This window comes from Lepidochelys olivacea (assembly GCF_965140295.1).
Source record: "Lepidochelys olivacea isolate rLepOli2 genome assembly, chromosome: 12".
In the NCBI taxonomy this organism is placed as follows: Eukaryota; Metazoa; Chordata; order Testudines; family Cheloniidae; genus Lepidochelys; species Lepidochelys olivacea.
The window spans coordinates 24,536,569-24,562,717 of NC_140422.1; the positions used below are offsets into that span (position 1 = coordinate 24,536,569).

General features: G+C 37.8%; 1 protein-coding gene across 1 annotated transcript in view; it reads right to left on the reverse strand.

Annotated features, from left to right (window-relative positions):
* Positions 1 to 26,149, reverse strand: part of LOC311529159 (transcription initiation factor TFIID subunit 4-like) — a 200,205-nt gene that overhangs the window by 148,366 nt on the left and 25,690 nt on the right. The window contains exons 4-9 of the mRNA XM_084644905.1: positions 25,399 to 25,620; positions 24,335 to 24,457; positions 22,296 to 22,385; positions 20,186 to 20,440; positions 12,165 to 12,270; positions 5,093 to 5,207 (exon numbers count right to left, since the gene is read on the reverse strand). Coding sequence (XP_084501031.1) covers positions 5,093 to 5,207; positions 12,165 to 12,270; positions 20,186 to 20,440; positions 22,296 to 22,385; positions 24,335 to 24,457; positions 25,399 to 25,620 — 911 coding nt within the window. The remainder of the gene's footprint in view (positions 1 to 5,092; positions 5,208 to 12,164; positions 12,271 to 20,185; positions 20,441 to 22,295; positions 22,386 to 24,334; positions 24,458 to 25,398; positions 25,621 to 26,149) is intronic.

Sequence of the window (26,149 nt, forward strand, 5' to 3'; positions counted from 1 at the left end):
CAAAAAAAGTTTGGGCAAAAACATTAATGGCCAGATTTATGGTTACTTTACACACTTCTTGGAGAACCTTACTCCTCAATTAGTCCTGTTGTACTCAGTGGAACTATTTGTGGAGTAAGGTACCCATTGTGAGTAAAGTTACCATAATCCTGCTTTAAATTATTTTACATAAAGGAAAAAACCAGGGCATTAAAATACCGACATCTCAAAATGTCTGAAACGGTGAAGAGCATTTTGTAGAGATTAGGGTTGTTGCTAAATTGCAGTTAATTCAAGCGATTAACTCAAAAAAAATTAATCGTGCTGTTAAACAATAACAGATACCATTTATTTAAACATTTTTGGATGTTTTCTACATTTTCAAATATATTGGTTTCAATTACAACACAGAATACAAAGTGTACAGTGCTCACTTTATATTTAGTTTTGATTACAAATATTTGCACTGTAAAAAACAAAAGAAATAGTATTTTTCAATTCACCTAATACCAATATTGTAGTCCAATCTCTTTATCTGAAAGTGCAACTTACAATTGCAGAATTATGCACAAAAAATAACTGCATTCAAAAATAAAAAAATGTAAAACTTTAAGGCCTACAAGTCCACTCAGTCCTACTTCTTGCTCAGCCAATCACTGAGACAAACAAGTTTTAATTTTACATTTGCAGGAGATCATGCTGCCCGCTTCTTGTTTACAATGTCACCTGAAAGCGAGAACAGGCGTTCGCATGGCACTGTTGTTGCTGGCGTTGCAAGATATTTATGTGCCAGATGTGCTAAAGATTCATATGTCCCTTCATGTTTCAACCACCATTCCAGAGGGCATGCGTCCATGTTGATGACAGATTCTGCTCGATAACTATCCAAAGCAGTGCAGACCGACGCATGTTCATTTTCATCATCTGAGTCAGATGCCACCAACAGAAGGCTGACTTTCTCTTTTGGTGGTTTGGGTTCTGTAGTTTCTGCATCAGAGTGTTGCACTTTTAAGATTTCTGAAAGCATGCTCCACACCTTGTCCCTCTCAGATTTTGAAAGGCACTTCAGATTTTTAAACCTTGGGTCAAGTGCTGTAGCTATCTTTAGAAATCAGATATTGGAACCTTCTTTGTGTTTTGTCAAATCTGCAATGAAAGTATTGTTAAATCAAATATATGCTGGGTCGTCATTCGAGACTACCATAACACAAAATATATGGTCGAATGCGTGTAAAACCATGGAGCAGGAGACATACAATTCTCCTCCAAAGAGTTCAGTCACAAATTTAATTAACACATTTTTTTTTTAACAAGCATCATCAGCATAGAAGCATGCCCTCTGAAATAGCGGCCAAAGCATGAAGAGGCATATCAATGTTTAGCATAGCGGGCACGTAAATACCTTGCAATGCCAGCTACAAAAGTGCCATGCAAATGCCTGTTCTCACTTTCAGGTGACATTGTAAATAAGAAGCGGTCAGCATTATCTCCCCTAAATTCTCCTAGTGATTGGCTGAATGAGAAGTAGGCCTGAGTGGACTTGTTGGCGCTAAAGTTTTACACTGTTTTGTTTCGGAGTGCAGTTATGTAACAAAAAAAAATCTACATTTGTAAGTTGCGCTTTCATGATAAAGAGATTGCACTACAGTACTTGTATGAGGTGAATTGAAAAATAGTATTTCTTTTGTTTATCATTTTTACAGTGCAAATATTTGTAATCAAAAGTAATATACAGTGTGCACTGTACACTTTGTATCCTGTGTTGTAACTGAAATCAATATATTTGAAAATGCAGAAAAAGATCCAAAAATATTTAATAAATTTCAATTGGTATTCTATTGCTTTACAGTGCAATTAAAACTGCAATTAATCGTGTGAGTTAACTGCGATTGACAGCCCCAATTTAATTACAATATATCCATCCAATCAAGTGTTACTCTTTCCACTCAGACCTGTCCCTCAAATAATTATTTACAACATAATTCATAGCTTGGATATGGACAATGAATTCATCTGATTTGAAAACTGGATAAGGAACCATAGTTAATGAACAAACAGACGTGTCAAGTTGCAATGGGGCAAGGAGTAGCGTGCCACAGAAATCAGTATTAAGTAGGTTCTTAATACATTTATTCCCACATCAAATACTTGGTTAACTTAGGTTTGATATTGCTCAGGAATATTTCTTCACACCACAAACACCTAAGAGCCAGTAAAACAAAGTTAAGGCATACATTCACGCCCACCCTGCCATGATGATACTCAACCATCCAAGAACACTAACAGCCTGTCTGACACACTAACTTTCAATTCAACAATATTATCCCTCCCAACATACACAAAGAAGTGAAAAAATCAGATTTTCAGAAAATTAATTCTTTACTCAAAGAGTAAGTGCTGTAAATTTGGGGAGGATAAACTATATTATTCACTATACTTATGCAAACAAAAAAATGTAATCCATGCTTAATGTGCAAATGTAAATGCAATCTAAATCTATGGAGTCACTATTTTATCTCCAAACACTTGTCATTACAGTTAGCCATTCATCACCTCAATTTATAAATCCAACTATCAAAGGATTTTATATATACTTCCCAAGATTGTAGGATTGGCAGATTATCGTAGCAGATTAGATCATAATGGTGAGGCCCCTCGTGGATTTCAAGGAGACTTCTGTTTGTCTCTTCTCCCTGACTGTAGAAAGCACAACTTGGGAAATATTATTATATTTTTGGTATTATAGTAGCGCCCAGAGGCCCCCAAACAAGATGGGAGCCCGCCTATGGCAAGAACATTCATCTTTAGGTATCATCACAGGTAACACCACCATACACATGAATGGGGTACTTCACATTTTTCCCTGACAAATTTTAGCCAGGATGAGTTTTTACCCAAGATAAAACAACATATGAAGTTATGTGGGTTTTATTTTGGAGAAGTTAGGGGATTGACAACTGGGCTTATGAAGGGAAACTAGCTTCCATCTTAACTACAGAGCACTAACCATCACTCCACAATGCACTGTGAATCTAACTTTTACCATAGTAATTATTGTCAATATTGAAGGCTAAGCTACCTTTTGTGAAACCCTCAGTTCTTATGTGCCTCGCAGGTATATATCCCTCACACTCACTTCAGTAAAACAACATCTTATATTGGAAAAAATAGTTCAGCAAAATATGATAGACTTAGTGTTTACATGATTAAAAGAAAATGTCTAGAAAAATAAAGTTCACATTTCTATTGCTAGTGACCAACCCTTTACCAAATGAGAGTGAAAAACTAAAGTAAGTTATTTTAAAGAAAGAGTATGAAATAATGAAACAAATATGCAATAATAAAGCACCAAGGGTAAAATGAATTTATACATAACACGACTATTTTTCAAAATTTTTGCTCTGCTTAGATGCCAGTTTGCCTTCTGGCTACAAAACACATTCTTCACACATGCTGGGAATGTTGAGGAAAACTAGTCAGCATTCAGAGGATTAATACAGATTTCCAGCTCTATGCCTTTAGGCTTAATAGTCAGACATCTATTTGTCCTCAGGAGAGGTTAGGGGTTGAAATGCAAGTATGCAAACAGAATTCTTTGTTAAGATATCAAGAAAAAACTCGATCTTTATTACTGTTTAATAAATCCTTGCAATTTTATGGATTTATTTAAATGCAGCATTGCGTCTTACTATTTTGAATGAGAAAACAATGCAAGAAAACAAACACATTCATTCTGACTAAAATTTGTTCTCTAGAGGAAAAATGACATACACCCTTGACAGCTTATTTACCAAACTCACTAAAGATTTATTGATTTATCAATCAGTGCCTTCAGCATTTGCTTCTCCCCTAGGGAAAATTAACAATTCCAACTAACCTAATATATTCTACGTATAAACTAAGTGAATGAAAGAATCAATCCTGGCACAATTTACAACATCCAGTTAAAAAAAAAAAAAAAAAGCTGTCCCTTATGGTGTATATAAAATTGAAAGCCATGCTAACGAAGAATAAATGCCTATGTTGCTTACTAATACAAAAAATATTTATTAAGACAGTACAATTGAATCCAACATACATTTTAAATCATTTAAATACTCAGTGGGAGGCAAGTGCATTGGAAAATAAAAAATTGAATGATTTTGCTTCTAGATTAATACTAAGTACTACTACTATTAGTTGCAATGCTGACATGCCTCAGAGCAGAGATATTTCACAACGTCCCACAAATTCTCTTTAACTCTACCTGTAAAAAGCTTAAGCTTGTCAATTAATTACTGGTTTGATGAGGTCAGATCAAAGTAAGTATCCTAAAGGAAGAATGTGACAGTCTCAGAATACTTTCCCATTTTAGCAAATAAATAGGAAAAAAGGGAAATATTTTAAAAGAAATTAAAATGCATTTACATCAATAAAACAAAATTAAAATGAAGGTGGGAGGGAGATAAAAGCAGTAAATATAACATTAGCTGTCCACTAAAAGTATTAAAAATCTTCAAAACATATAATGTACAATAATATTTATAAAAGTTTGAAGGGTATTCAAAACAACAGGCAAAGCAGCTCAATAAACCCATACTACTGGGCTGAACTTCTGCAGCTCCTGACCACTACAGGTGCTCAGAGAATGCCCCAAGTTGTGCCACACAAACAAATCACATCAACAGCAAATAAGGCAATGAAGTTTCTCTCTTCAGTTCTAAAGAACAGAGTTTTTCCTAGGCTTCATACCTGCAGCTGACCTGCACAAGCCTATCTACATACAGTATATCATCTCAACAAGGTACATCTCATATGAGTGTTAAAATCTGATTAATAAAAATAGCTGTATTGCACACTTACGAAAACCTCTTCTACATAGGTAGCTTCCTTTACTAAAAAAATAATTTGTATTCACAAAAGTGATTTGTGAGGTTTATTAAATATTTTAAAAATCTGCATTTGGGGGGAAAAAATCTGGCATCTTTCCTTTTTTTAAAAAAAGTTGAACTAAATAAAACAGATTGCCATCCAATCAAAGTGCATGGGAAATCTAGGAATTATTGTAAAATACTGCCCTCTGGTGTTAAGCCCATTCTAACGTGTGTGTGTTTGTGTATGTTTGTGTTTTTACCTGAAAGATCCACCTCCAGGGTCATTCAGCTTCATTTTCTGATTTGCAGAGACCTGAACACCAAAGCCCCCAGGACTTGGGCTGGCTTGTATTGTTGGTGCCTTCCCTACTGTGCCTGAAAAACACCAAGCAATGTTATTATGAGCTGTCTTAGACAATTTACATCAAAGAACCTTCTGTCCAGGAACCAAATTTAACTGTCTCTAAATTGCAAACAAAAGCAAGTTGTTATTTTTAAAGGTTCCATTGCTGAAGAAGAGAGAACAATTTAAAAAATAAAGATGAATGCTAACTTTTTTTCAACATTTACTTATGAAAAAATTGAAGATTCTAACACTGCAAACCATTGTTCATAGTGGACTAAAATATAATTAATGGCAATAAATATGTCTGCAACTACCAGTAAACTGCTCTTCTACATAATCTGCACAGAATAAGCAAACAGGAACTGAAATCACTTATTTTAAAGGATAAGCAAGTTTTACCATCTAAGACTTCTGGTAAAAATCATGTTTAAAGATATTCAATAATACTGTAGTATTTTGTCTTTGAAAAGTAAAATATATTTTCTTATTTTCTTATATAATAGTTCACTTTGTTACAATGGACAACCACACATTTTCAGAGTTAAAAAAACAGTTTGAGTTAGTTTTACACTGTACATAAAAATATGTAAAATTTGAAATAAAATACTATTTAAAGCCCTACACTTATTTTCTCATTTAAAAAAATATTTTGTAAGCAGTTCACTTCTATATCTATACTATGTAAAACTACTTTCAAATACACAGTTATATAAATCAAAGTAAAGATTTTCAAATGGGCCGAGGTGCACTCAATTCCCATTGAAAGTCAACAGGAATTGGTCATCTAATTCCCATCAGCGCTTTAGAAAATTCAAACCAAAAACAAACAACAAATTTCTGTTACTAATTAGCAATAAAAATTACCATAAAGCAATAGAGCTCTGGATGATCAATGCAAGGAAACTTTATACCAGGGCTTGCATTAAAAAGTTTTGATCAAGTGGAATTTTTACATTTTTAAGTGATACTTCAGTTTACTGCTTATGTACTTTATTAGTCACATCTACTCAGGCTATAGGTGGTCTGATTCTCTTTATTTCTCTTCAGTGCAAAAGCCCTTTTTAGGTATGTATAAGATATTAAAAATTAAGGTCTTCTGAATTGATAAGTTCTTCCCTTTTTATGCTTACAAATCTCAGTAACTATTAATGAGTTACATGCACATGTAGAGAAGACCTTGAGACACCTTCGAAATCATTTGAAAGACCTTCCTGCAGTAGTCTTATGACTCATTTATTATCTGCAAGTGGGCATGCTTTCATGAACCTTTGTGATTTATATTATTTTTTGTTTCATAAGCCCTAAAAACTAAAACGTGATTAGCTGAACTAATAAATTATTTAACATATGCTTTTCTGTAACAAAAGGGTTTGCCTTGACTGAGGACAGCATTTTTTTTTTATTCTAAGATCTTTGTTCAACTCCAGTCTGAGCTCTCAAAACAAAATTTATTTGACAGTCTTTGTTCAATCCCTCAGTCTACCGTGTCTTACAGAAACCTCTGTATGAAGCCTCAATCTTAGAAAATCCACAGTAAGATTTAGGCCATCAGTTTCTAGACCCAGGAAATGAACATGTATTGTGACATATTGAAGATCCATGAGATGACACAAATAGCATCAATCCTTTAGCTGGTCAACTCATGTATCTATTTCAGATAAACTAATTAGAAGACTTTTTATTGAGTGAACGGGAAAGCATGGGATAATGAACGAAATAGAAGAAAAATTAACATAGTTCAGCATGTGCTATTTCTGTTCAGGAGACTCAAAGGGGCATTAATAATAAAAAAGCTGCAATGGCTCTGGCAAGGTGTAACAGATTTAGTGTATACTGTTAAAATAAAGTAATGAAATAGTAGTAATGTTCATCCAGAATTAATTAGCTTCAATAGCTTGATTTTTCTATGGATGCTAAACTTTGATCCAAGAATATTACAGAAAGTACAGCTATGCAGTAGTCAATCCTTTAGTTTCCTGAAAGCAATTGAAACATATATAAACAGCCATATTTAAACTGTATATAGAGAATTAAATTCCACTTGCCTTCACCCTATGAATATGAATTTTCTCAAATGGATCTGACAGAATGTAATTAAATATGAGGTTTTAAATCTGGGATGATGTATACCTCTTTTTCTATTTTAAACAGCTACTGTATATATATAAGCTACAATTTCCTAGGTTGCATACTTTGTTGTTGCAAGGCCCAAAGCAAAGACAGAAACCTTGATAATGATCTCTTTGTTTATTTAGGCAGCCCACCACAATTTGCAATCACTTTTGTAAATTAAAATCAGCTGTTGGATTGGATACCTCAAGAGACTGATAATGACATACAGAGTCTTTCACCATTAGGTCACAGGTTTAAGTGTAGGCAGCAGGGTCTGGAGGAATGAGCCTGAGATTAGGAGTTCATAGGTGCCTAGTTCTAATCCTGGTCCTGCCAATGATTCACTGTGTAGCCTTTGCAAAGCAACTTTACACCGCACTGGCTCAGTTTCCCCAGCTGCATGGCCTGGTATACACCATTTTTGTACTGGTGCAATTACTTCAGTAAGGGGTGTGAATTTTTACTTAAACAGTTATACCGGTACTGTGGATGCAGTTATACAACTATAAAGATGCCCGACAGTCTGCCTACACTGCCTACGCTGTACTGCTTTAACTATACCGGTAAAGTTAAAGCAGCACAAACCCCATTATAACAGGATAAAGGTGCTTTGTCCTGGTATACCTATTCCTGTATGGGGAGGGGAATGTGTTATATTGTGAAGACAACCTTATACCAGTATAACTGTGTTCACATTAGAATCATAGAATCATAGAATATCAGGGTTGGAAGGGACCCCAGAAGGTCATCTTGTCCAACCCCCTGCTCGAAGCAGGACCAATTCCCAGTTAAATCATCCCAACCAGGGCTTTGTCAAGCCTGACCTTAAAAACCTCTAAGGAAGGAGATTCTACCACCTCCCTAGGTAACGCATTCCAGTGTTTCACCACCCTCTTAGTGAAAAAGTTTTTCCTAATATCCAATCTAAACCTCCCCCACTGCAACTTGAGACCATTACTCCTCATTCTGTCATCTGCTACCATTGAGAACAGTCTAGAGCCATCCTCTTTGGAACCCCCTTTCAGGTAGTTGAAAGCAGCTATCAAATCCCCCCTCATTCTTCTCTTCTGCAGACTAAACAATCCCAGCTCCCTCAGCCTCTCCTCATAAGTCATGTGTTCTAGACCCCTAATCATTTTTGTTGCCCTTCGCTGGACTCTCTCCAATTTATCCACATCCTTCTTGTAGTGTGGGGCCCAAAACTGGACACAGTACTCCAGATGAGGCCTCACCAATGTCGAATAGAGGGGAACGATCACGTCCCTCGATCTGCTCGCTATGCCCCTACTTATACATCCCAAAATGCCATTGGCCTTCTTGGCAACAAGGGCACACTGCTGACTCATATCCAGCTTCTCGTCCACTGTCACCCCTAGGTCCTTTTCCGCAGAACTGCTGCCTAGCCATTCGGTCCCTAGTCTGTAGCGGTGCATGGGATTCTTCCGTCCTAAGTGCAGGACTCTGCACTTATTTTTATTGAACCTCATCAGAGTTCTTTTGGCCCAATCCTCCAATTTGTCTAGGTCCTTCTGTATCCTATCCCTCCCCTCCAGCGTATCTACCACTCCTCCCAGTTTAGTATCATCCGCAAATTTGCTGAGAGTGCAATCCACACCATCCTCCAGATCATTTATGAAGATATTGAACAAAACCGGCCCCAGGACCGACCCTTGGGGCACTCCACTTGATACCGGCTGCCAACTAGACATGGAGCCATTGATCACTACCCGTTGAGCCCGACAATCTAGCCAGCTTTCTACCCACCTTATAGTGCATTCATCCAGCCCATACTTCCTTAACTTGCTGACAAGAATACTGTGGGAGACCGTGTCAAAAGCTTTGCTAAAGTCAAGAAACAATACATCCACTGCTTTCCCTTCATCCACAGAACCAGTAATCTCATCATAAAAGGCGATTAGATTAGTCAGGCATGACCTTCCCTTGGTGAATCCATGCTGGCTGTTCCTGATCACTTTCCTCTCATGCAAGTGCTTCAGGATTGATTCTTTGAGGACCTGCTCCATGATTTTTCCAGGGACTGAGGTGAGGCTGACTGGCCTGTAGTTCCCAGGATCCTCCTTCTTCCCTTTTTTAAAGATTGGCACTACATTAGCCTTTTTCCAGTCATCTGGGACTTCCCCGGTTTGCCACGAGTTTTCAAAGATAATGGCCAATGGCTCTGCAATCACAGCCACCAATTCCTTCAGCACTCTCGGATGCAACTCGTCTGGCCCCATGGACTTGTGCACGTCCAGCTTTTCTAAATAGTCCCTAACCACCTCTATCTCCACAGAGGGCTGGCCATCTCTTCCCCATTTTGTGATGCCCAGCGCAGCAGTCTAGGAGCTGACTTTGTTAGTGAAGACAGAGGCAAAAAAAGCATTGAGTACATTAGCTTTTTCCACATCCTCTGTCACTAGGTTGCCTCCCTCATTCAGTAAGGGGCCCACACTTTCCTTGGCTTTCTTCTTGTTGCCAACATACCTGAAGAAACCCTTCTTGTTACTCTTGACATCTCTTGCTAGCTGCAGCTCCAGGTGCAATTTGGCCCTCCTGATATCATTCCTACATGCCCGAGCAATATTTTTATACTCTTCCCTGGTCATATGTCCAACCTTCCACTTCTTGTAAGCTTCTTTTTTATGTTTAAGATCCGCTAGGATTTCACCATTAAGCCAAGCTGGTCGCCTGCCATATTTACTATTCTTTCAACTCATCGGGATGGTTTGTCCCTGTAACCTCAACAGGGATTCCTTGAAATACAGCCAGCTCTCCTGGACTCCTTTCCCCTTCATGTTAGTCCCCCAGGGGATCCTGGCCATCCGTTCCCTGAGGGAATCGAAGTCTGCTTTCCTGAAGTCCAGGGTCCGTATCCTGCTGCTTACCTTTCTTCCCTGCGTCAGGATCCTGAACTCAACCAACTCATGGTCACTGCCTCCCAGATTCCCATCCACTTTTGCTTCCCCCACTAATTCTACCCAGTTTGGGTAGAATTAGGGCAGTGGTTCTCAAAGCCAGTCCGCCGCTTGTTCAGGGAAAGCCCCTGGCGGGCCGGACCGGTTTGTTTACCTGTCGCGTCCGCAGGTTCAGCCGATCGCGGCTCCCACTGGCCGCGGTTCACCGCTCCAGGCCAATGGAGGCTGTGGGAAGCGGCGCAGGCCAAGGGATGTGCTGGCCGCCCTTCCAGCAGCCCCCATTGGCCTGGAGCGGCGAACCGCGGCCAGTGGGAGTCGTGATCGGCCGAACCTGCGGACGCGGCAGGTAAACAAACCGGTCCGGCCCACCAGGGGCTTTCCCTGAACAAGCGGCGGACCGGCTTTGAGAACCACTGCATTAGGGGGTTGTACTGTTTTAACCATACTGAGATAGTTAAAGCAGTATAACTTACATGCAGACAAGCCTGTAAACAGAGATAACAATACTCATCTCACTTAGGGGAGTTTTAAGAATTAATGTTTCTAAACGCTTTGAATGTGTAAAGCTTTATATAAATGCTAAGAATTATTCTTTAGTCAAGATTGTGACTATCACCTGTTACCACCTGATGGCCAATCAATGGGCTACATGAAATAAATGTGTTTTTTAGCCACAGTTTAACAGAGAGATGTCCAGATCATGCAAACTTCCATTACCACTAGCACCACTGTTGGCATTCTCAGCACAGAGGCCAAGAACTGAATGGGCATGGAAATCAAATTAACCTTCTCACATTAAGGTATACCAATCAGGATTCGAGTGTGAAAGCTTGCACTCTCATGACATATTAAATAATTTTTGTGTTAATAGTGTCAGTGATGTCAATCCAATACTTCTTTTAACTCACTTCAACCCTGACTGGAAAAAGTAGTCCCAAGAGTGAAAAGACAGACCAGTCTCCAGGCCCAGGCAACCCTTGGCCTCTCTGAAGTGAATGGCCAGTTAGAGTGTCAACTGGTGCTAATCGTAATGGCGGGTTTAGGATGTATATACTTGCCCATGGGCAACAGGAGGGACCAAACTACTCATCAGACAGACAATAATGATTGTAGACATTCCCAATCTAGACTGGATTCAGACTGAAGACCTTAAGATTACACGTTCTGTATACCATTACGAATATGCAGTTATCTAACTGCCTGCATCCAAAAAGATATTTGATAACTGTAAAGAGAAACAAGGTTAAAGATGGCAAGTAATAAAGGGGTGCTGGGAAACACAACAAGAATCTCTAGGGAGATAAGGAGGAGAGAATAAGCCAGTCCCTTAATCTATCTTTGCACAGCTATATGGAACACACAGGTTCAATACCTAGTCTCTTGCACCCCAGACTTTTGGTGGCTAGGTATGTTGCATGCAGCACTCAGTCTCTGGCATCACAAAAAGTGACTTTGGTGGCAAATGAAAGGCATATAGCTGAAAAGTTTCTCAAAGGGGTCCTACCTGGTCCTCTGCAGCTGGAAAGACAGTGGCTACAATGTGTGGCCTCAAGGGTGAGAGATAAAGCAGGGAGATTAAACCAAAGCATTCTCAGGGCTGCATCAGAACAGTGAAGAAACTCTTTCCCACACCAGGGGAAACAGTCATACAATAAAACAGTAAAAACCAAATCCCTCACTTCATTCCAACCGTCACACAAGAAACTGCTGAGTGAAACCTGGGCAATTTAGGATGTGGCCCTAAATTAGTAGTTACAAAACAGTTAGCTATATCAGACTGAAAAATATGTCAAAATGATATAGTGAAAACATGCATTTTCAGCCAGGAAAAAAGTAAAAGGTAATGTCAAGCCTGCCAATGTCAATGCTAACTTTTTCCCATGCTACTACTTTGTAATAAAATTACAATGAAATTCATACAAATGTAACATAAGCTCACTAGAACATTTAAACCCATACCTTGTGGTCTAATGGTCTGAGTTATTACCACTGGCATCCTAATCTGGGTAGTCTGGCAAGCAGGGTTTCGTTTCACAGTTTGAGCAGATGTTGACTGGATAATCTGCTATCATTGAAAAAAAAAGTATACTTATATTATACTCTATACACAAATACACACAACATATATATATATATATATAATTACTAATATAAGCATGTGGGTCTCTAAAGCACAGACAGCTGGTGACAAAAGTCATATTTATGTCATGTATGTATGTCTGTGTGAGTGTGTGCGTACACACAACCACATACATGACATAAATATGACTTTTGTCATATATATACACAAACATGTCAGCAGTATGCTTTTGAAAAAGAATAACCACAAAGATTGTTTGGCAAAAAAGTCATTTTCTTGATCCAAAAATATTGTATTTCATTGTATTAAATCTCAAGTGGTTATGCAAGACCTGCAGTCACACACACAAAAATGGGAAACAGGGATTTTTTATAGTCACTATGTCAGCTTTTAACTTGTACCTTTTATTTTTAAAATCAGAGAATTTTATTGCTTCAGTTAATCTTGGGCCAAAGCCTATTGCCCTTATTGAAATTCTCAATTAAGTCAGAATGGGATAAGAACCTTTCAACTTGATCCCTTATAAATAAAAACAGAACAACAAAATCTGCAAGGGTCACATCTCAATATCATCAAAATACATGTTCATGATATCAGGAACAGGATAGCACAGATGTAGAACAGCAGACTGTCGAGTACACGTGGCTTTCTCAGAGGGAGAAGAAATCCATAAACAAACTAAAAAATTGCAGGAAATGTTTAATAATTTTGTTTGAGAAGGGTGGGGGGAACTGCATCCACTTTAAAGGATGGTAATGACACAGCCATGACTGGTTGAAGATAAAGCTATACAGACAATTCAGGGTCCTGAAGACATGACAACTCATACAACCTGCACAGTCATGGCTGTATCATTACCATCCTTTAAAGTTGATGCAGTTCCTCTCTCTCTCATACAAAATTATTAAACATTTCCTGCAGAAGACTGTACTACAGTTTAGATTGCAACCTAATTTAATATGTTACATGGAGCAAACAGGAAACAATGCATCTTTGTTTGGCTCATCAGCATTATTCTTACAAACTGTACCCAAGAACACCTTACTACTATACAGGCCAAACCCCGGACTTAAAAAAGAATTTTACAGGGTTATAAAATACAGTGAAAATGAGAAATTATGTTTTCAAATTAGTTTTGAAAATAGATTGAGAAGGAACGGCGGTAGGAAGATAAAGGAAAGTTTTCCATCACCAGAAATTGAACAAAAGGTTCCTGCATCATAAGCAGTGAAATCATGGGAAGAGGGAAGGAGATTGGGACTAGTTAAGCCGAGGGAGTGTGAAAAGGAACTGATTGAAACATGGTTGGTGGGGTAGGCTAAAGTAAGACCATGGAGTTTGCAAAACAAGGGGGGAAATTCTGAATTGTGCCTGAAATTAATGAGGAGACAGTGGAGGAGTAAAAGGATGAGCATTATGTGTGGTCATGCATCTTTGTACGTGAGAGAAGACAGGCAGCACCGTTCTGTACATGCTGGAATTTGGAGAAGTGGGAGGCCATAGTCAATCTGAGAGGAGACAAAGACATGCATGGATGAGGAGTCATCATAACTGTGTACACAAGCAATATTACAGAGGTGGGGAAACCAACTTGCAAAAACAGGAAAAATGGGAGGGAACAAGAAAATTCAATGAAAAAGGAGGCAGCTACATTTATGGACACGGAAGGGAAAAGGAGGCTGGGAGACAGAGCAGCTGGATGTATCTGGGAACGCTCCTTTTGCCCAAGAGAAACACTTCTCCCTTTAAAGTATTTGGATGAACCAAGACAGGCAATGAGTGAATAGGGAAGAGTCATTAAAGACAATTATCATCAGAGCATCAGCCAAACTTCAAGGTAGAAAAGTACGATCTAGAAGAAAAAGAGGAGCTTGGTAACTGAAAATACTAAGAGAACGGAGAACTGGATTTGAATGCATCTTGACGCAGAGGAAGAATTACCACTAGATGTAGAACAAGTGTGCTTTAACAGGCAGGAAGACAGTCCACAATGTCATAGAAGACTCTGATCTGAAAGGCAGAAAAGCTAATTTTCTCAACCACACCTCTCTCTAGTCACCATGCTTACAATATTCTTTCAAACTAAGTTTTACTCTGGTGATAAGAGTAAACTTCTCCTCTCTATGATGTCAATACCTGTTTTCATTTCTGGAGACAATCTACTCTCCTCTGAAAGGATGTAAAATGACAGATTTTAAAGAGTTGCAAAGGATTAATACCAAAGACCAGGCAGTTATTGATAGTGGCTAAACAGAGAGAGAAAGGGTATGGGCAACAGGAACAACAGGAGTGGAGAAGAGGGTCCAGAGAACAGACAGTTCTCTAAGAAAACTTTCAGGTGAGGTAGGGTATAAAAAGTGAGTATAAAAAGAGGATAAATATACTAGGGTGGAAAGCAGAAAACATAAAGTGAAAATAAAAAGTATTGCCAAATTTAAATAATAAAATAAAATAATTTAAAAGAAAGGGAACCCCATTACTCCCTGTCCATGCTATCTGCATAGCCTACACATGGCAAAGAGCATCTAATAGCAAGCTGCTACTCCCCCTCCCAAGCAGGTGGGCAGAGAGCTGGCAGGCAAGGGCAGGGAGTGAGCATAGTACAACCTCCTGTGGCAACACAGCTATATGCTGGCTGCTTAGCTGGCCTGGGTTGTAAAGTTACAATCCAGTCCTTTGTGCATTAAAACAAGCCTTACACAGAAGCACCTCAGCCAGCAGCTTGAGCATGCTGAACTAACAAACCACGTTTTCACACCATTACATGCAAAACATAGCAATAAAGGCAACAGCATAGGAAATAAACACACTGGAAATGATACAATTCTGAATATAATATTCTCTGTTTGGTATTTTTTATATTTTTCTCACAATTAAGTGAGAAAATATTGTGGAAGAAATAAATAAGCCACTTAACTTGTATATGCACACAGTACAGAATGGCTATGGTCTGATATGACATTTATCTTCACTCATGAGTAAATACTTGCTAACTCACTTGTGGCTATGCCACTTGTGATTTATCAGTCTACTCACTCCTGAAGATAAATGTCATATCAAACCTTAGCTATCATGTAATCTGGCAGCATTAACTCACTTCTATCTTGCTTTTGTGGGTTTAGATTTCATATATAACATTAACGTTGCTATCCGGGGCCAAATTTTTACAACTTGCCTCAGAAATGATGCTTGTAAAATTGCATATGCAATTGTGTTTTCTCCCCTCACATTAATAAAAAAAGAAAATTAAAAAAAAATCAAACAGACAGCATCTTCTAGTAAAAAGTTCTTTTTCTCCACCTTGATCAATATTGTGTTGCTGGATATACTCTTTCAAAGAATCGGTGAAGTCAGAAACGAAAAAAACCCCAAACTATTAGGCCATCTAACTCCTCTCCCACTTACTATAAGATTGTTCTCTATAATATATTCTCTAATCTATTTTTAAACGTTTCAAGCAATGGGCCTTTCATCACTTCCTTTGGGAGACTATTCCACAACCTAGTAACAGATCTTATGGTAAGGATATTTTCCCTTAAATTCAGCCGAAATACTACTTCACTTAATTTTATCCCTATTTATACTCCTTTGGATCACACTAAATAATTCATCACCCTACTTTAATGTTTAAACCCTTAAAATATTTGTAAACGTTTTTCATGTTCCCCTTTAGTCATTGTTTGACCAAGCTATATTTATTTAATTCTCTTAATCTTTCCTCTTAAATCTGTCCCTTAATCACCATTTTTGTTATTTTCTGAATTCTATTTAATTTGATTTTTTTTTTTATATATTAAGGCACCCAAAACTGAACGTTGTATTTTTAGGGAAGTGCCACCATTGGTGGATAAAGGCCACCCCAATGGTCCATAATATTATAGCACCAAACTCACATTTGTCTTTTTGCCACTGGCTTACATTGCAAATATGTATCAAATTTCCAGTCCATTGTTATGTCTAGGTTTCTTTCTGCATTAATGCCTTTTGAATATCTACTGTTCACTGCTTATTTGCATTTCAAATTTATTATACGCTCATTTTAGTTCAGTGACAGGACCTATATGAATAGGTTCATTAATACAAGCCACTTTTTTACCGCTTTCAGTAAACTTCCTCTAATCTTCCTTTAAACCAGTAGATACCTAATGATCAATCCCAGCTGTCTTCCAAAGAGAAAGTAGAGGAGAGTGGTGTCCACTGAATCTCCAAAACGCATTCAGAATCCACCAGCTCAACAGCAAAGACCCAAAACCAAAGATTTCAGTAGAGTAGTGTGGGTTGGGGAAAAGCAAAATCCCCATATGATCAGGTATCCATGGTCTGCCATTTTATTTTACTTCTAATTTTGTATTATTCCACTGATTTAGCAGCATTCCCCAGGCTGGCATAGTGGTTAAGAAATATCTCAGAGCAAATATTGTTCCGGTAAGCAGTGGCGGATTAGCCACTGGGCCAACGGGGCCCATGTCCAGAGGCCCCGACCAATTAGGGGGGGACAGGAAAAATGGGCACGCCCGTCCCCCAACCCGCCTGGCATTCCTGCCAGGGAGCAGGGGAAGCCCCTGCGTACCAACCCTGCTCCCCAGCAGGAGCACCGGGTGGGCAGGGGAAGCCCCCGCACCCAAACTCTGCTCCCTGCCTAACCCTAACCCACCGGGCAGGTGGGGGAAGCCCCTGCACCCCAACCCCATTTCCCCAGCAGGAGCACGGGGGTCTGTGTGGGGGGGGACTGCAGGTGGAAATGGTGGGGAGGGGCCTTCCCACTTGCTCTGGTCCAGGGCCTCACAAATCCCTAATCCACCTCTGCCAGTAAATCCTAGTTATCTCTTTTGGGCAACATGCACTGCTTTCACAACATGCACTGTTTTCATAAACACACATTTTCTAACCAAGAACTCAGAACACAAGCATTACATTTGTAACACCAACAGACCCCAGTCGTCAGCAGGTGGGATCGAACCTGGGACCTCTGGAGCTTAGTGCATGAGCCTCTACTGCAAGAGCTAAAAGCCAACTGGCTGTTAGCTAAGGTTGTAGAACAGGCTCATTAATATCTCTCTAAGTGGTCTCGGTGCCACTAGATGAGACAGAGCGCCACACCCAGGAGGTGTGTTGGTTACACATTTATATTTCTTTGTGTTTAAACTAAGATTTTTACCAAAGGCAGTCTGAAAGCTAACATTCCTACTGCCATTAGAGACCTTCAGGTTTGCTGTCCAACCCTAGAACTGACTATACTTCTTGAAGCCCTTTGTTATCATATTGCAGTGTTTCCTCTTTTATCAGCTATTCTATCAGCAAGTCCATACCTAACACAGCAAGTGAATATGAATCATATGCCTACACCCAAATGAATCAAAACTGAAAGGAAAAATTAATTCTACAGCCAAGTTGTCCAATAGCAAAAAAGCCTGGTCTTGATCGCAAGGATATCTCAATCTAACCTGAAAAATACAATACATAGAGTGCAACACACAGCTGGATTATCACCACTAGATATGTTACATACAGCTTCAATACGTTCAACAAATATGGAAAACTTCCCGTTTGGTTTCACAGTTCTATCACTATTCTTTACCTGTAGTACTCATAATGTGCTAAGTACTGTCCACATACACGAATACACAGTTCCAGCCCCAAAGTATTCACAGTTTACTCAAACCTTGAACACTGTGGCTTAGATCAAGTATACAGGTGTACAAATAGGTTTTTGGCTCATCACATTAGTCACTCATCAATATTTTTTCAGTATTGAAAGGAAAACCTAATCAGACATTCCATTCCAGCTTTCCTTAGCTATCAAGAATTAATACCACCACCTCGGTCTTTCACCCACAGATATCAGGGTGCTTTACAAAGGAGGTATCATTACCTCCTCTTTGATCCATCAGCATCATCATACTATTTTGAAACTGAAGTTTTCTTTGTCTCCTACTGATTTCTACATTCATGCACCACAACTGTACATGGTCCCTCAGATGAAAATTTATACTAAAGCATCCCCTCACACATCTAAAACGGTGCTACCAATCTCACTTCAGCTTTGCGGCAACATCTTGATGCTGTCATAAAATTTTTGTTCCATATCCCTTTCTTAAATGAGAAAACAAGAAAACTGTTTTCTTATTATTTGATGCAACTTCAATTTGAGGGGAAATTCACAAAATACTTTAAAACAGCAAACTGAAACAGCTTCTGCGTGGGACTTTCAAGATTGCTCAGCATTGGCATTATCTTGTTGCCACTGAAGCTAATGGGAGTTTGACCAGAGACTTCCACAGAATCAGAGTTTAGCTAATGCAGGACTTTAGAAAAGTCTACTGCTTCAATGCAGGATGTGAGACTGAGTGAGGCTGGAGCCCTGAAACACCTATATTATAGAATAGCTATATATTACAACCATGATTGTCCAAAGGTTTCAGAGACGCCTCAAACTCTGACTCCTTTGTAAAAATCAGAAAAATCAAGAGTCGAAGGCACTGAATGACTCTGTAGACAGGCTGGCTCTAGAGAGGCTATACTCCAAGTAGTTCTGCCCCTTTAAAGCTGGACAGTCTGCAAAGCCACCTGAAATTATCTTCGGTGAGCTCCAAGTCTAGAGAATCTGAAGCCCAGCAAGCTTTCTCCCGAAGCACTGGTCAGCTTTAGGCAGGCCAGCTGTAATCTTCCTCTGTCGCACTGTCTTGGGCAATCTGGACAAGGGTCTTTGTTGTGCTCTGGGTTTGGGGAACACATACCTCAGTGTCTGCCTGTAATTGGAATAGTGGTTGTTGTGGTAACTCAGATAACCTAGTGCAATGATTGTTGTCAGATGCTGACTTAACCAATATAGCACAATCTAGGCGATATAACAGGGCTTTGGTTAACCTGGTTCAGTTCAGTTCAATCAGCCATACTACTAATAAACAACAGACACAGAAGTATAGATTTATATAAAGCTCTTCTTTATATAATAAAACTTTTGTCTATGTTTTCTAAATGTATTTCCATCCTTTTTCCAGAAAACACACTTTTTCTGGCAAGTCAAGATGCAACCTTCTGCCTCTGCAGCTATTGCTACTTCATGAGACTACAGCAGTCATTTAATTTCTCCAAATGAGATTAAAACATATACCTAAGAACAGTCATTTTACCAATTCACAATACAGAACTGTCATATTGTAGAAACTGAAAAAATACATACACAAGGCCATATATGCTACATACTATGGGCCCAATGGAATCACCCTTACTAGCCACAGTGAGTAGAACTTTACTAGATGAGCAGTCCCATTGAAATCAGTGGGGCTGTGTGCATGTAGTAGGATATTATTCCGTGTCAGCAAGAGTGGGGAACAACATTTTGGTATTGTGGCTAGACCAAGCTGATTGGTACAGTAAAATTCTTTTCTTCTTCATAGTTTTCGAATTAAAAATGTACAGAAGAGTTTAAAAAGGGACCCTTCCTTTTTTGTTTTAAATAAAATTAAAATCTAATCAAAGCAGAATAATTTAACACTGATTACATGATCATATGATCATCTTTAAAATCTTAATTCTTCCTGTGTCTTAAAAAGCTAGCTCTCTTATACTGCTATAATTAGGTAAGTATCCACTGTAACTATATAAAAATCTCTAATTCCCAGAAATGAAAGCCCTGATCCTGCAAAGAATTATGCACATCCTTAGCTTTATAAAGTGTCAGTACTTCCATTAAAATTAATAGGAATACTCACAGTACATAAAGGTGAGTATGTGAGTAAATCTTTGTAGGATCAATACCTAACATGCCATATCAGAAGGACAAGATAACGAAAAACAGAAGTATTTCCAAATTAGAATGTAATAACGGAAATAAAGAGTAACTTTAAAACCACTATTCAACCTATTTAGAAGTTTTCCTTTAAGTTTTAGTACCTACCAGTTGAGAACTCTGATTTGATTGTACTAGTTTAACATGAGGAGGCTGAACTGTATTTGATACAAATGTGCAAATGCTGTTTGGTTGCCTTATTCCTACTGTCTGAGTTGTGACACTAGAGGAAATACTTCCAGAGGCAGGTTGAGGTATAACTTGTGACAGCTTGGTTTGTTGAAGCGGCTGCTGAGATGGCTGTCCTTGCAAAACCGAATGTTGGCTATTCAATAAAGATTGTCTCAATGCCGGCAGACTTTTCTAAAAAAAAAAAAAAAAAATACAAAAAATAAAAAGAAGAAAAATGGGGAAAAAATCAAACTTACTAAACCATCAAAAAAAGAGTGTTTTTGAAATGTATACACACACCCTGGAAAGCATAAATCTTTAAAACCAGTTGTATGACCTGTCTAGCACTTCAGGAGAAATAAACTTGTACATTTTAACTTTCTTCATATTTTATATGAAGAGGGAAAATTCAGCATGGATCTCACCACAAGTTATTAATTTTGAATTTGGTCAACACAGTGGGCTAGATTATGATCTATCCTAATCTGACCACATAGGGGATTAAGGCCCCAAAACCAGCAGCCCATTAGAACTACCTGAAGCATGGATTTAGATCCTGCGAGGAGCAAAAAGTGGATGAGGAAAAGCGGAAGGGCAGAAATGAGCACCATTCCTACTGTGTGCTGGCAGAAGTAAGCTGCACTCCTCCAAGGACTGCAGTAAGATACCTCTCCCCATAGAGTACCTAAAGCAAGAAGATTTAATTGTGTGTGTCTTAGGGCAATAGATGTATACTGTATTATTACTGATGTACTGTAGTGACTTCATTAGAAAAGTGTGTTATTGTGTGCTTCATGTTCAGACTGGTTCATCCAAAAAAAGTTCTAAAAGAGTACACTGTATTTTATGAATAAACTTTTTAAATTATCTTCTTTTGAAGTGCTCCTCCAGACAGCTGCAGGCTTTTGCAGCGCTTACCCCGGGCTGTAGTCACTTTTAACTTCTGGTTTTTATTTAAAAACATAATTGTTGTTGCCAAGAAATGACTTCAAAGAAAGGGAAGAAGTTAAAACTTTTTGCCAGAGATGGCTGAAGAAGGAAAGCAGGGAATAGTGTAAAAATAAAGAGTTAATTATATCCGAGAAGAGAAGAGAAAGGAAAGGAAAGGAAAAGGAGCAGGGAAGGAAGAATTAAAAAATGAGAGCAAATTCTGCCCTAAACCAACAGATTGCAAGTTGGGAGAAAAACAGAAAACTATGATAACTAGGATGTGGGTGAACAACAAAACATACATGATTTACATCTAGAAGCTTATGTTGAGCACCAGAGCCAAATTCTGCTTACTCTGCTCAGATAAGTAAGCAGCTGGAAGTCAATGATAGTTTTGAATAAGTAAGGCAAGCAAAATTTAACGGCATGTGCTAATTTTGGGGTACAAGAAACAATCTCATTTGATACCACATTTTATAATATTTCTCCAGATGTTCCTCATTATAGGTGAGCCCTGCCCCAGGAGGACCACCCTGACAGAATTTACTAATCAATTATTTCAACAAAAAGCAACAGCATGTTCCAGAGAAGAGTTTAGTAATCTCCCTTACACACTGCCATGTACACTGAATGTACCTGATCGCTTTTATGTAGACTAGACAAAAGCACTCAAAAAAAGTATCTCAACATGGGTACTACAAACATACTGGTGAAGTAACCTACCATACCACATCTGACTGGTGTACTTTATTATAGACAATACCATGTTTATTTATCATAGAAAACCCATTACAACAATAAGATACCTAAAGTCATGAGGGTTGTCTTTAACTACCTATATTAATTGTAATATAATAAAGCTGCCAAAGACAACCCATTTCTTCACATTTTCCATTTAAATATAGGAATATAATTTTCAAGTAACCCACAGAATATTTATGTTTCTAAATTAGAGTTTGTCTTCTTTTTCTATGTAATCTTAACAAAAATGTTCTAGACAGATAAAACTGATTACGTATTGTGTGCTAGTTTGTACAGTCTAAAAAAAAAATTAAACCTGAAGTAATTAAGCCTATTTGGTAGATAAAATTAAGATCTAAACAATACTTATATTCACCTTCAGGAAAGGTACTAGATAAGGCTGAGGAGATGATTTCAGCTCGGACTGAAGGCAGCCTGTAAATTCTTCTGGATCAATCTTTGCATCCTGAGGGGGGAAAGAAAAAAATAACTATTTGGGATTTTCCTGTTTTCCCAAAGAATGAGAACATATACTAGTACAGGCTAACATTGTGGAAATATTTATATAGCTAGATAGATAAGCAACAAATCAACAGGGACTTTTAAAGTTCAAAGTCCCTCAAACTCATCCACAGCTATAAAATCTTACTATCAAGAACTAATTTATATTATCAAAAAGAAAAGGAGTACTTGTGGCACTTTAGAGACTAACCAATTTATTTGAGCATAAGCTTTTGTGAGCTACAGCTCACTTCATTGAGCTGTAGCTCACAAAAGCTTATGCTCAAATAAATTGGTTAGTCTCTAAGGTGCCACTAGTACTCCTTTTCTTTTTGCGAATACAGACTAACACGGCTGCTACTCTGAAACCTGTAATTTATATTATATATACTGTGCTTCTCAGAACTGAGGAATCTGTGATCTTTATGTATGCAACTCCCTCAGGGATGCTTAAAGAAACTTAAAGAAACAACTGGATCCCACAAACATGCAAGTGTTTATTCAATACTGCCATTCTGTTGATTACTTTCAGACAGTGATTTCTTTAAAATACTAATCCAAAAACTGGTGTTTAAAAACAACCTTGAAAAACTATCATAACATTTACTAGCCCTGGCACAAAATCTATCAGGATAAGAAAAAGATACTTTACTTGATGGTTAAAAAATAACAACACTCAGATGAGTGAACAAGTAGAATTTTGAAAGTCTGATTTAAAATAGAAAAATATGTATGTATGTATGTATGTATGTTTATTACTGCAGATGAAGGATCTATTTAAGCTAAGTACATTTTTAGTGTTTCTTAAACTATCATTAGTTAAATACTTATAGGCTGTCTAATGATTCAGCTATCCCACTCTTGAGCCTCTCTGTGGTTAATTTAGTATAATAGCGAAGAAACAAAATATACCTGCTATATTTATTTTTCAATGTTTTAAACTTAAATTCTTTAAAACTATTAGCTTTCAAAAGTTCAAGCGAATTTTTATTGGAACCACTAATATTTTTGTTGGATCATTTTTATGTGGGAAAGAGTCTTAGACTTTCCAAATCAAAATATTTAAAATGTGCAAGGGTTCCTTGATGATCAATTCAAGACCATCATCTTCTTTCAGGTGCATATTCCTTGGCATACACAAACAACGCAAGCTTGATGATTTGTCAAAGCCTTTGATAAAGTCTGTTTGCAGTGTATTCTGTTCTGTAGTGTACACTGAAACATTTGTAGTACTGGAGGCTACCAAAAGTCAGTTTTTCTGCAGGACCAATCATGTGGATTCCATCTACCGAAAACACTATTTTGGTCACATAAGTCATTTCATTTAAGTTTGGAATTTTTGAAATCCATAGGCATTCAGGGCCCACTCTTGCAAAAAGACTCCCATGGATCTGTTTACAGAATCTTGGCCTTAGTGACGACTTAGAAAAATGTTTCAGTTGGTCCCCGATCCTGCAAGCTGCTCCAGAAAGGCAGATCCCTACATCCATACAGAGCCAAATTACTTGAATGGGACTTTAATTGTGATATAAGAGACCACAGCTTACAGGATCAGAGCCACAGAGAGCTCTCACAAAACATATTTAATTTATTATATTTCTAAATAAATGTCATCAAAATATTATCCATCAAAACAAGTGTATTGTTAATAATGTTTATTAAATATTGTGACATTAATCAGCATTTTAACCTACTACAAACAAAAGAAAATACAGCTTGATTAACAATGAAATTGTGAGGTTGCATTCAGTGCTGAAACATCTGTATGACTGTATTTTTATGCAACACTTTTACCTTTCAACATTACTTTATTGCACGCAGAAGCTAAAAATAGATGAGTATCAAATACAGTAACAATTTTCAGCATCTATAAACAGCATGCACAATATACAATTAACACAGCTTAATATTTACCAGCAAATCCTGAACCAGAGCTTTCACATTACGGGATGTTTCTGGAGAAGGTGAATTATGGGAAGCAAGTTTTATCAGGGTAGCTAAAAAGTTTTTGCATTTCTTCACATTCTCTTGCATTTCCTGTTTAAAAAAAAAAATCAGATATACATAGTCTTTTGATATTGTTCACTGCATAGACTAATACATGTAAATAATGGGAAAACTAGAACATTTCTTATCCAAATAAAAGCAATTTGAAAAGTGTCTTCAGTTATTTGGCTATTGCCGCTGTAGTTTGGTGCTCTCTTCACTTCCATTTAATCACTAATAGTCATACCATACAGTTACTAACTAAACTAATCATAGAAATATTTATTTTTCATGTCCAATATGCTGTCATTCATTATATACTTCATGGTTCATGGAACTGTAACCTTACTTGATAAAAACCATCATGAAATATGTCAAAAATCCAAGCAATTACTGAGATGGCCGATACTGAATTCACAGTTTCTCTTTCCTATTTTTTAACTTTTTAAATTACTACTTCAGTATAACATCAACTGTACCAATCAAATCAAATAATAAATAAATACATTTCAAATATTATCATGTCTAAACCCCAATTTATTTTATCAGTTTACTATAACATATGCTCTAATCCTAATACACCATGACCTTTAAAACAGTCAGTTTGCCATCTGCTCAGGACAAGGCCACTGATATTATAAAACAACCTGTGCAGGCACACAGTCATTATAATAATGGAGTTCAGCAGTACAATTAGAGGTCTGTTTGTTCCAGTTACAGAAATACTCCTTACACTGCACAACACTTGGACAAACTTGGCCAAGTTAACTGTCAAGATCACTGCTAGTCCCTCAAAGCAGGCATTACAATTAGCTAATATGTGTTCTTTACAGAATGTATAAGGATGACACTAACAGGATATTATGGGAATTGGGTTGGTGCGAAAACTCTTCCTGGTATTAAAATAAAACTGAAAAGCGCACATGTAACCAAGAAACAAAACCCCTATTATTCTTCTAAGCAGTCAAACATTCCAGAACTTACATACAAACCTGTGATACAACTGTAGTCCCTGGTACAGGAGAACTAGGTATGACCTGGGGCTGTGCTGGTACTTGTGCTGTCATATGAGGTGGAAGTGGCAATCGAGGCTGACCTTGGGGTTGTGCTGGGGTTTGTCCTCCAAAAATTACCGTAGGTTGTTGAGTTGCTGGGGTTCCAGTTGCTACTGTTGTTTTAATTAAGCTCTGAGCACTTGTGGTAGCTACTGATACCTGATAACATTGTTATAATCAAAAAGCAGATAATTATCTTTTTTAATATATTTTATTCGATAATAAAGCTTTAAAACCCCCAGATTGCAAACTTACACTTCCCTTCTACTGCTGAGTTTAGCAGCTTATTACAACAAGAAAATATTCTTCCCTAAGGTTACAATTTGAGGGCCCAACTGTATCACACCTTACTCATGTTACTTTACTTTTTGAGTGATCCCTTTAATTTCAATGGAACTGTTCAAAGAGAAATGTATTACTAAACAGGAATATGGGTGGTATAATCTGGCTCTTTCACATTAGAGAGCTTGAGGGGCAAATTTACCACTAACATTAGTGTGTGTAACTCCAACGGCAGTGAGTTTCGCCCTAACTATATGTGGAAAATAAACTTATGGGTAAAACTCATTTTTTTCTGTTTGTAATACAAGTAGTATATTCATATTTATCACCAAAACTCATTTAGAAAGCCTTACCTATATGACTGGTTGCATCGGCATTCATTTTTGTTCGTGTTGTGCTGGTAGCA